Here is a 12,621-nt window from a genome sequence, read left to right as displayed (position 1 = left end):
TAATATATAAAATTATATATATAAAAAAATATATAAAAATCTTTTGCAGATTCTTGAAGACCACTATAAGCATACGTGTGTATGTGTGTGCGAGAGAGAGAATCCTCTTTTTTTAAGATAAATTTAAGTACGGGTGAATCCACTGTCTCCACTGGTATTTATCATCAGGGATAAAAGTACGTGCCAAGGTTTTAGACTGGAAACATGCCAGCACTTGTTACAAGTTTTATAAAGCTTGCGTTCATCGCTGTGTGCTATCTTGAGATGGATTTCTCATTTCACTTCAGCTGCCTTAAAGTTAATCTTAACTTTGTTGCTTAGACTGCTTTTATCACTAAAGTCAGGCAGCTCCCACAGGTAATTCATTCCAAAAGAAAGGCGTCCAACACAGCCCGAATAAACAGGCTACTGGATGGGCCCATTCCTCACAAAGACCTGCAGAGAAAAGATTCATTTTTTACAATCAGCCACCACTTGGGAAGCAAGAAGGCTGCTGCTGCCATCCATTTATCCTAACCCTATGTTGACCTGTTCCTGTAACTCTTTAGGATGTTCATTTCTAACAACACGCTTATTTATTTTCTCTATTGGAACGGTTGTTTTCAATTTTAGACTAGCTCATCAACAGAAGCATAGGTATCCATGTTCTAAAAATTCTATCTCTCCTTTATGTATTGACACACTCTGTAACAGCCTCCCATCTTCTTCTGGTGTTTCTCAACAACGAAGCACACAAACACTGAATGTGAGATCTTAGTCTTGATGATTGCTGACAAGCTGAAAGTCAGAGATACAGATTCTTGGCCAAATCTGGGAGCAGAGAAGAGGGAGGAGCCAGAGCTGTTCACAGCTTCCTACCACCCTGCCTCAGTCATAAACAAAATAGCAGTGCTGCTTGGCTCGTGCCTGAGGGTACGAGTTCTGTGCTTGGCACATCATACCTCCACCCTAATTGTTCCTCTTTCATCAATGTCGATGATAATGTCTGCCTTTAGAAAGGTGCTTTTCTGATTAAAAAAAGATCTAAAGCAAACCACACACTCACTCACTTGTTTATCCGTTATTTCACAATCTACAAGCTATGATGATGGGTGCTTCTGCAATGCACTGGGAGAGTCCATCTACTGTTTACTGAGAACTGTATTTAGTCTCCACAACTTCGACTTTTCACTTAACAGAGATGGAATTAGTTCAAATAGAGCAACATTTTAGTCTGGTGACAAATATATCCCTATTCATGTGGGACAGATGTAAAACTTTTCTTGGAATGCAAATTAATGCTGCTGTAGTGCAAGCAAGGCACACAGAAGCAACCGTTTTTGATGTAATTGGACCACACTTGGCCATTGATAAGGCAGAAAATGAATGTATTACTGCATACCATTCAACTTCCAAACTAAATCAAATCACATTTATGAGTTACACTAGATTACATTAGAAGAATTCATTTCACTGAAGGCACTCCTTCAGCAGAGAACAGTCCTTTCTATGTAAGTGCCTTGCAAATTAAATCAACCCAGTCAATCAAGGAACAAATGATACATTTTCCATGAACATGTATATTTAAATACTGCAGAAGACCAACAAGTGGAGAGAGAGGAGAGGAGAATGGTGGCATATATTTAAATTGCTTCATTACCTTGGTTACTAAATAAGAGTGACTACAGAGAGAAAAGAACTCTCTGAGTATAGTATATATTTGTTCCAAAGCATAGAATAAATGCCAGCAATATTTAATAATAGTGCAAGAATAGACCATCAAATCTAATTAATGAAGAACTCTCTCTTCAATAAATAAGAGCACTCCAGAGAGGACAACATGGGCCAACCGCTTACTGTGGTCAGCTTCCCCTCTAGAGGTAGGGCTTTCAAGATTATAACAGTTTTTTGGTTACCAGGTAGTCTTTGGTGAATAACTGTGCTGCTACTCAAATAGTTCTGTAATACAGCTCCTTGGGCTAAAAAGGAGGTATCTCTGCACCATCAGGGATTTTGCAGTCAATACTGCAGATACAGCGGCTTAGCCACTGGGGAAGATTTGAGCAGCACATGTTCTACTGTGTCTTGTTCCAGACAGTGTTTTCTGCTGTTATTTATGGACTGTTTTATCTAGGTATGCTTACTACACTGTGAAAACACAGGATGACAAATCAGTGTTCTTTCTTTGCTCTTGCACCTACTTCTCCTTTCTCATCAAACAAAGCATGCGATTTCAAGGATTTTGGTTGCAACTTTGGTAACTTACTGGGCAGCAATCTTGATGAACTTTTTGACTAGCTGTACACGTTTGCAGAGCTGGCTGCAGAGAAGTATCTCAGTGGCGACCCAAAGCTGGACCTCGTTGCATCTTTGAAGCAGTAGACTGAGATTCTCGGTGTTTTCAGCACTGCCCTGTCTGCTGAATGTGAAGTATATCAGCTCTTGCTGGAAGACATTGACAACATTATTAGGGATATAAAAACTATTTAAAAGTAAATGAATTATGAATTATTTAGAAGGATGTTTTTGAAACAAGAGTTGGTTATAAATAGTTATTTTTTCATTACCCATGAGTCAATCACAAATGATTTAGGGTCCTGGTTTGGCTTAGCAAAGTCTAGAAGCTTATTACAGCAGGCAGGCGAACTGGAAGACCTGCAAGATATGTTTTACTTGTGAGATTTCCTGCAGTTCCACTTCTGGCTACAGACAGGTATAGAGCATAAAGACTCTATCTCTTTCTGTATTTCATCACTTCTGTTGCAGTATGAAAAAGCAACCCTATCAGGCCATTGCAGAATCTGAAAAATTTCCATTTGAACTTCTTCCTAAAAATACCCAAGCTTTCATCAATAGAGGTCTGGATCTTGATTTCTGTGCAAAATAAAACTTGACCAGCTCTAGATTTAAACTGCCTAAGCTGAATAAAAGCACCTGAAATGAAACAGCAAGGAAAGCATCTGATGACAAGGAAGGGAATTTCCCATTCATTTTCTCAGAAAGCCAACGTGATTTTCAGTGAATATTTTCAAGTGACATTTTGTACTTTTATCTATGAATTTTACTCAGCAGCTCACACCAGAACCTATCCAAGTCATAGAAACAACCCAGTGGACACTGAAGTGGACCGTTATCCCATTTTATAAAGCCTGTCCAGTATTTTTTATCTCACTGAAGCCTAACAAGAACTGTAATGTGACAATCTGCATTGCTGAAAGTGTGAATTCTTTTGTGGAGTCCTACATTTACTGGAACATTATTGAGTGCAAAGGATAATTTGCATATCTAACATATTCACACAGTTTTCAGGGAATAATCACGCTCGATTACTCTCCTGAGGCAGCTCTCAATAAAACCCATCAAGGACAGGGAACATATGAGATGTACCGGCACAGAGAAGTTACAAACCTTGTCTCTTGGACTTGATTCAACGCCGTGACTGCTGAGAGCTGCCGAATCACAGTGTTGTGATGGTAAACTGAGCACCAAGGAATAGTAATGCTCCAAAAGGCTGGTGCAACGTCAGGACATCGTAACAGCACAATGATGCATGAGAGTAATATACCTGGAAGCGGACATGGTCCTTCTTACCTCATGAATTGCATTGAAGAGGCTCCAGTCAAAGTTTGTTAGTTCTAAGGCAAGGTCCCAGGTGTTGATTCCCAGAATTCTCACAGACCTTTGCTGCAATTCCTCATTTTCAGCAAATGGGTTCTAAATCAAGAGCCAAGAGAAAAAAATAAATAAATCAGCAAATGCCAAAAGTTCTGCAATGAAACCACTACTAGACCAAGGTACAAAACAGAGCTGAGTAAGTAATCTTCTCTAAGTGCACTGCAAGGGTTTTTTCCCCCCACTAACCAAAATCAAGGAGTTACAGCCTATTTAATAAATAGCTTGACACAGCTCAATAGGATCAATGATTTGCTACTGGATTAGGCCTCTACCTCTTTCTCTAAACCTTGAATATAAAACACTTATAAAACTGACCAAGCAGATAGCATAATGAAAATAAAATCCCTAAAGCCATCAAAAAATAAAATCTGAATTAAGACATTAAAAAAATTGTATTATCAGATAAAAGAATCATTCTGCAAACACACCAGACTTAGAATAAATACACGCAACTTGCCTACCAATCTGCCTTTACAAATAACATAGATCTATCCATTTTATGATTTAATTACTCCAAATGTAGTCACTAACAAACAGTAAAACACTGTGGGTCCTGATTCAGAAAAGTTACTTAATATGTTACTGTGGAGTGCACTGGCACTGTGGGTGTTAAAGGCCATTTGCCATTTTCCTTATTATCTCAGATTTTCAAAAGTTTGCATTTTTCTTGGTTTTTTTTTTTTAAATCTCCTCAGGCTGAAACTTGGCACATGAACCATCTGCCAAGATGAAAGATAATTCTTATCAGTTAAGCCATTACTTTGGTGCTACATTTCTGACAGTTACAGCAAGTTTTGCAATTTTTATTATGTAACTAATGAAACTAGATTGGGTGTCACCTGTCTGCACCAGAAACCTTCCCTTAAAATTCACGTTTTTAGAGGTCGCTAGAACCCCAGAGATGATGGGGATGACAGTGAGAGAAGCATGTCAGCTCTCTGGGGCACACTGATCCAGCAAAATGTTAATAGGCATTTCTCATCCCTAGGATGAATGCACAGATCCTAGCAGTACTGACAACATTTGCGATGCCACCCCTGCACTTTCCTTGAAACATCTGCGTAAGTAGCAGAAAACTACTATTTTCTTGAGTGCCTGACTCTTCCTGCCTCACTGAGGTTTTGGGAAATCACAGAGTGAGAAAGTTTCCAATCCCAGTTTCTGAGACCTGCTGCCCTCTGATCGGCTCCCCTCCCCAGCACCAGCGAGAGGATGGACAGACAGACAGAAGGGCAGACGACGTATCACCAGTGATATATGCCAGTCGCAGATTGACCATGTGGCCACCACAACACCAGGGCCACACTGACACCCAGCAATTTTGGTAGAACCCACACAACATTGATTTCTACATGTAGTAATCCCACATATGCACCAGCCACTTTAAATGTTACAGAGTCAAAAGTGGAGGAAAAAAAAATGAGCCCCGAATAATCCTCATTCCATCCAGTCCTGTACAAGCAAAAGTCAGCTTTTCCAGGGTGATGTAGATTGAAAGATTTAAGTTGTACAGAAGCTTTCTTCTATTTGAAATTGATTAACAAATTCCATTACTGTTAAGCCAAATAACTGCTGTTATAGCAAGATTTTTTTTTCAGGTATAGAGTTGTTCAGTAAGCTTTACTAAGGAAGCAAAAATAAATTCTGTATTGAAAAAGCCCTCTGAGAGGAATATTAAGTTCTTGATCTGAAGTCAGACAAATAAAAAATGGGAAGTATAGAACACACATCCTTACCAAAGAATCAGTCAGATCTTTCCGGTAGACAAACATACGACTGGATGACTCAAAAGATTTTGAGATTGCCAAGTCACTTGGTTGTAGTTCATGTTTTTCTGTAAAAACAAAAAAAAAAGGAAGAAAGAAAATAAAACTCAAAAGCTTCAGAAAAGGAGTAAAAGCTATGTATAACAAATGAGAAAAGCATTGAAAATACAATTGTAAAGCCATATCAATTTTTAATTTCACTAAGCATCTAGTCCCTATGTATATGCAAGCATGGGATCATAATCTCCACACTATTCAGGCACAATAAAAATGAGACATTGCTGATGCTGGACTAGAGACAAACACTTTCAGCATCTGCATTCAACAGGGCTGCAGATACCACCAGCAGCCATGGCCATTCAACAGGAAAAGAAGTTTAAAGAATCCCAACTCCATGAAATTCACCCCAAGGAGCACAGTCCTCAGTAATATGGTACTCACAGAAATTCCTCTAGACCTAGAGCAATTTGTTTAGTAAACACAGAAGTAAAAGAGCCGGACACACCAAAGTGGTAGCAGTACTCTGGAGTACTGGATCAGCTCTGGGTAATCTTGGATGCACCAGAAACAATCGTGGTGAAAAGGAAACCAAAACCCAGAACACAGCTAAAAAACTGTCCTGGGAAAATTGTCTCTTCCTGTGGGCTCCAAGTAATCTTCTGGAGACCTGCATTAATGTATTAGGAGTCACTGTAACAGGAGTCACTGTATTAATGCAGATCCAAAAGCATTACAATCATGTTGACAGCTACCCTGGAGTTTTCATAGCTCTTGAGGGAGGAGTAGGACCAGGAGTCTGAGAGCCAAACATCATTACAAACTGTTTTCCCTCTTATCCATGCTCACACTGATGCCAGGCACATTTATGTTGAACTACCAGTATGCTTTCTCAAGGTATTTTTGACTAAAAAGAACAAGGATACTGAAACTGTGGCATCCAATTAATTCGGGCAATAACATTTGGACCAAATAATATTTTGGGGGTTACAATGGTAATGTACAAATCACAGTCCTATTGCATCTGCATTACTATTATTTCTCACTGAACAGCTAAGCGGCAACCACTTCTATTCTGTGGCTTCCTCAGGAACCAATGTGGTCTAGAGATAATAATAAGTTTCATTATTTACGAACTGTTGGTTTCCTTTAGCTAAGTAGGCAGTTAGCAACAGATTTATTGCTATCAGAGTAAAACTTGCCCTGCTCTCAAACAGGAGCACAAGACCTGAAAATCAACAGTAGCACAGTGATTTTGCAGCACTGCAAAATGCACTGGAGGCAAGTTTGGGCACAAACAAGGGTAAAAAGGGAGCGCCTGCAAACGACGTAACCCGGCTGACCAGGATGCCTACAGGAAATGTTTCTGTGTGGCCACCACGTGCCCAGGCTCTTGATACCAGGGGCAGTGGCATCATCTCTCTGCCAACCACACAGGTACCCTGCAAAAAACTTATTTATCTCAGCCTGGCATAGGGTGGAAAAATGTGACCTTCCACTTCTGAATCAAATAAACAAACAAAACAAGCCAGCATTTGTCTCTATTTCATTTAACTAGACTGACAGAGAAGTAAGAATGAGTGCCATATCTGTAAGCATGCATCCTTTCTCTCAGGGGATGGACACCAACTAACATTATCTGAGGATATGGCCAAGATATTTTAAACTCTTAGACCTTTTTTGTAGATCCAGCATGGCATTTCTATGCACCTAGTTAAACTGCTTCCTTTATATTTCCTAAAAGACACCAAAACAATCAAAACAATGAAACAAACAATGTGACCAAAGACCTTGAGACCTGACAGAAACCAAAGCAAATCTTTGGAGTTTGACTGGTCCTTAGTATCAGTCTGTGATCAGTCTGATCTTCCTTAAAAAAAAGACAGTAAGACTTTCTGTTCAATGAGAAACATTAAAATAATAAGTAAAGAAAAAACAGTTGTAAGCAAGACTGCTTACAAAATACTGTTTAGATTACTCCTGGTATCTCAACTGTGCTAATACTCCCTCCTTTCTGCTGGAGAATATTCATTACCCAGGTTGTAAATGAGAAAACAGCCACACATACAGTGTTCTTACCCCCTTTTATATTTTTGAAGCAAACTATGCCTCATCGCCTTCCAGATAAATTTAAATGCGAAAGTAGGAGATTTATATGTGGGGAAAAAATAAAATCTTGCAGTACTGTTGGAGACAGAGTCCTTTGCACTCCCTTCCCAGCAAGAAGATGCGAGGAGATGCCGTATCCATCCAACAGTACTCAGGAATGAGCTGTTGCCATGGAAACGACTCTCTGGGAAGCAGCTCCTCATTGTTTCCATGGTCATCCAGCTGTGGGACTGCACAGGAACAGCTGTATCTTGCACCAGAAAATGTCAGCCCTCCCTTACATGATGCACTAAAAGGTAAGTAATCAGATGAAGGGAAATAATTTACCGCCAGAGAACGTGACTGTCACCAGCGCCAGCTCCTCCTCCGGGTACTGGATCTTCTCTGCCACAATCTTCAGTATCTCCTGAGCTGAAGTGGATACTTGAGCTTTCACACTGACATACGAGTGCTCCGTTATATACACACGACAGAAAACTACACAAAGGAAGAAAGAGACACTCAGCAGTAGGCAGAGACATCTGAACAGAGCAGGAGACAACCTGGCAGAGCCGACCACAGCAGTGTCTCAGCTGCCTGGCTGCTGCGGCTGCAGGAAGGGCAGCTGCTGCAACCTGACCTACAGGGACATGAAACTAAGCATAAACATCACCATTTTCTGCCTTCCCATTTCCTTTCCCTGGGAAGCGAGAGGGCCACGCAAATGCAAACAGACACCCCCACAGCTGTGTTTCAGCAACTTGTGTGTTTAAGACTTCCTACCGAGAGGATTTGTCACAGACAACCTCCTCAACCGCCTATCTTCTTTGCAAACTCAGCTGTTGCCATCTTCTCTCCCTTCCTTTTAGGCTCAGATAAATCAACAGCCTTTCAGTGTATTTCATATCCGCTGCAGAAATTATTTTGGACCTCCACTTCCACCTGGCATAGGGAGGCTTTGCAAGAACAGCACTCAGTGCTCCTCAACCACTTCTGCTAGCTTATCCGTCTGGACATCTAAACTACCTGCACTGCCAGGGTATTTTAGCAGCAACAGAGGCTGCCCAAACAGCAAGGCCTTTTGTTCTGACAGCTCTCTCCCTGAATTGCTGTCAGCACACATAAAAGGGAGTGATCTGGAGAAATTCCATGGGCTCCTCACTTCCACTGAAGATCATGAGTTGGTTAGGCTCTGGGAGTCATTCCCAGCAGTAATGATGCATGCTTCGGTTCCTCTGCTTGCCAGAATTTTAGGTTTACATCTTTTGCCCAGTTTGCTGTAGCCAGTTCTTTGAAATCCAGTTGTCACACTTAAAAGGGAAGAAACAGAGCTGCAGACTTGCAGAAATATTTCAAAAATTAAACATCTGCTAATAAGAATCACCACAACTCTTGGCTTCATACTCACTTCAGTGCTTAATTAAACTTTCCATTTCCTTCTACCCTACTGCTTCTTATTGCAGAGAGGCTGCTACCATGTCAGTATAAGACAAAACTTTTCTTCTTCAGAAATGCTGTATTTTTCAATTGTTTTTATTGACAGATGTATGTAGCAATATCCCTTTGCTTGTTCTACAAATCTTGTGGCTTCAGGGCACTTTCATTAACTAAGCCCATGCCAGAAGCGGTTGAGAACTCTATTCTCAAGAATATCTTTTATTTGTACATTGTAGCAAAGAAAAAAAGAAGATGAGAAGGAAGGAGGCACTTAACATTTAACCTTGGGGAAGAAAAGTAATTTGATTTTATAATTTTTTCTTAACCTGTCTCTGCTGGCAGAGAGTAAATCAGATGCTGATCCTATGGCAAAATCTCTCTTTGGAATGGATATAACTCATGAAAAGATAGAGACAACAAACTGCACTTTAAACTACAAGGTAGAAAAATTAATTTTAAAAGAAATCTGACAAACACTTAGCCTCCATATACAGCATGCAACACAACCTGCTTACAGTGAATTTCTTTGAAATTTCTCCCTCTGTCATTCAGGAAGGGAAAATGACAGCACTATGTTCATTTAGAATTGGGCTACTGACATATCCTTTGTTTAATGTTAAACTAAACCAACCCACAGGTCAGGCCCTCAAGCATAACCCTCATACCAATTCTCCCAAAGCCTGCTCCCTCACATACCTTTCCAACATCCTGTCTGCAGTATCTATTGGCATGGATCAATAGTCAGTTCCAAATAATCTTAATCTCTTCCAGAAGTCTGTGCTGCTCCTCTGTGAGATGCAGGAGGGAATGACATAGGAGGAAGCAGCCATAGGCTGCAGGTCACCCTCATAATGCTTAAATTAGGAGATTAAATGCCTCCAGTCAAGTGTCATGGTGCACCTTGGACAGACTCATCCTCCACAAGTGCCATTGGTCAGCAGCACTCCACCACACCAACTTAGATGTCCACCCTCAGTGTCTGTCTCTCCTCTCTCCAACTCCACTTTTGCTATTTCATTCCCTCAATCCCATCATCTTCTGTGGCTCATACTCTCAAGGAGTGAGATAAAAGCAATTTAAACCAGTTGGAGTAGGCCTTGCTGGGTCCTGCCCTTCCCGTCCCCACAGCCATGCAGACTGTTCCCCCTCTGGTGCCAGCACACTTCCCTCCCCATTCACCCACAAGCTGTGTCTGACTTTTTAAGAATGAGGGTGCAAATTCTCATCCAGAAATGACATTTTAAGAAACAGCCTTGATAACATAAACCTCAAGTAAACTTGTATTTGAAGCACAGGAAGAGGATATCTATCAGCAGCACATATTGCACGGAAAGACTTGGCATTGAAGCAGCTCAGGTCTTATTCTGTCACAAATAAGCACTAAAAATATCCAAGTGAACTTCTGGACATTTGTTCCAAGTGAGAAATGAAGACACATCATCCAAGGGTGAGACTTCCAGGTAGGAGGTCCTTCTGCCCAATCTCTGCCTGTGTACACAGTGTTACCCTTCTCTCTGCCTCCTTCCCAGTTACAGGCACTACGGGGGGCGGTGACAGCCTCACCGTGTTATTGCATTAGTAGTGAGGAAGAGAAATTGCATTTTGAAATGGCTGAGATTAAAGTGAAGTGGCACCTTGCACCCCACACAGAGGCATTTTCAAGGAGAGAAGGAACTAAGGCGGGTTCCCAGAGTTAGCAGCTCCTGGGCCATTTCATGTGACAGGCTTATTCATTCACCTTTTGCAACCAAGATCTAGGTCAAGAGACTGAGAGCACGAAACAGAGCAGGAATAACACCTGGTGAGGCTGCCAGCACTCCTGGGAGGCACACAGCTCTGCTGGAGGAACCCAAGGAGAAGAAAAAGCCCTTGAGATGTCATGTCACTGTTGAACCCCTGCAGAGTAGGAGGTGGGACAGTAACTTTACATAGTCAAATCTTTCTTCTTATGTGGCCCTAAAGTCTTGTTCAAAAGCTGTATGTCAGTTCCAAAAAATGTACATTATGGGCAGCCCTTGAGAAACAATTTCACAGTTTTGGAGTTTTCCTCCATTCTTTCAATCATACTTACTTTCTTCTGTTTCATTCATGGTTCCTCTGTGCTGCAGCCAGTTCTCCTTTACACTGAACTGGTGGAAAAAGGTTTTATTCTGTGAGGGAGTGTGGGAGAAAAAAAGAAAAAAAAAAGAAACAATAGTGACTCTCTGCATCCTTGCCCTTTACAAAGCAGTAATTCACACAACACTGCATTCATCTGGCCAAAAAGGTTTCTGTATAGGAAATCCACCCACCCGTTCTCGGATCAGTGAACTGGGAGCTGGCTTCCTAAATAATGGTCAAGGTGGGGATTTTGGAGGAAGTAGGACATGCCTAGGCTTAGCAGCCTGCAAGATTCACGGTTCTCTGCAGCCATGTTCAGAGGCAATATCTCACACACTTATATATGTTTCCTATGCACCAATCAGCCTATTTAGCAATTTCACTACAATCTCATGTTCTGCCTTCCACATTTCTGCAGTAACATTTTAAGCTTATTACACACTTCAGCTTCAGCCCAGTAAATTTGACGAGCACAGCAATTCACCTCTGTGCAGTCTGTATGCCAGCTTTCTCTGTCTGCATCTTCTCCCTCTGGTTAAATGGACGGATCCATGTTCTTTCTTTCTCTGTCCCTGTCACAACAAATCCCCCCTTTGCTCTGTCTACTTGACATCCATATCAATGCCTGCTCAGCCTGGTTTGCCCAGGTTTGCTCCATCTCTCCAGCCCAGTGGGGTCACGGCCCCAGGAGGGGATACGCTCCCAGGCCTCTCCTTAATTCTGACATCTCAGAGCATCTTGTTAAGATGCTAATACCATCACAGCCACTGCAGGTTAGCTCATGCAGCTGTGCCGGCAGGGAAAGAAAATTCCTTAAGCAACATTGCAGGTCTAACCTCACTGATGTATCCTGTCATGTTTTTGGCCACCAGTCACTTTCAATTGAGAAGCCAAGAAAAGAGAGTAAAGTGGACAGAGGGGAAGAAAGTGAGATGATTAAGTCAGCTAGCAACCAGCAACAATCAGGTTGGCGTTACCTTTCGGTGAGGTGAATACTCATCCACGGTGCTGAGAAAGAAAAGGAAAATCCAAATTATACTTCCAGCCAAAGATTAGGAAAAGAAAGTTTTAGCCATTACAAAGTTTACAACATCAGGAAGTTTTTAACATTAAATGGTCACCGCAGAATGGCTGCAGAGCTCCTTCAGGGAAAGCTAAAGGTGCCTAGCTCAGCCAGAAAACGTTTCTGTGACTTGCACAGTCGATGTAGTGAAAAGAAATGGTACCAGCCCATGAGCTGCTGGAGAACATGGATACAGCTCGGGTCCCTGCGGCACCCTCAGGGACGCAGCTCCTTCCACTTCCCCAACAGCCAAACCATGGAAACAAACTCCACGTGTTGGAAAAACATGGCAGGGAAATATCTTTTACAAATACCACCTTTATTAGTAAAATAACAACCTTGAAACAATTATTGCAAAAGAGACTTCCCTCTCAGTATTGCAGACTGCAGAGAGAGAATGAGAATGGATGTACCATCTGAAGTCACAACTGCAGCTTCTGAGGGAAATTTTGTCAGGTTTTGCACAAAGTATCACTCTACTTGCAAGTCATCCCAATCAAAACTGATGGGAGTGAC

The 12,621-nt window shown here is 41.5% G+C and overlaps 1 protein-coding gene across 1 annotated transcript in view; it reads right to left on the bottom strand.

Annotated features, from left to right (window-relative positions):
• Nucleotides 1–2,234: 2,234 nt before the first annotated feature.
• LOC104546289 (rap guanine nucleotide exchange factor 5-like) overlaps nucleotides 2,235–12,621 on the bottom strand; it is a gene marked incomplete at its 5' end in the record, with an annotated part of 40,661 nt that continues 30,274 nt past the window's right edge. The window contains 6 exons of the mRNA XM_010191642.1: nucleotides 2,235–2,424; nucleotides 3,571–3,693; nucleotides 5,391–5,488; nucleotides 7,854–8,003; nucleotides 11,014–11,092; nucleotides 12,020–12,050. Coding sequence (XP_010189944.1) covers nucleotides 2,242–2,424; nucleotides 3,571–3,693; nucleotides 5,391–5,488; nucleotides 7,854–8,003; nucleotides 11,014–11,092; nucleotides 12,020–12,050 — 664 coding nt within the window. The remainder of the gene's footprint in view (nucleotides 2,425–3,570; nucleotides 3,694–5,390; nucleotides 5,489–7,853; nucleotides 8,004–11,013; nucleotides 11,093–12,019; nucleotides 12,051–12,621) is intronic.

This window comes from Mesitornis unicolor, unplaced genomic scaffold (assembly GCF_000695765.1).
Source record: "Mesitornis unicolor isolate BGI_N332 unplaced genomic scaffold, ASM69576v1 scaffold47649, whole genome shotgun sequence".
Lineage (NCBI taxonomy): Eukaryota > Metazoa > Chordata > Aves > Mesitornithiformes > Mesitornithidae > Mesitornis > Mesitornis unicolor.
The sequence above is the reverse complement of the archived record's forward strand: the minus strand, read 5'-3'. Positions and strand labels throughout refer to the sequence as shown.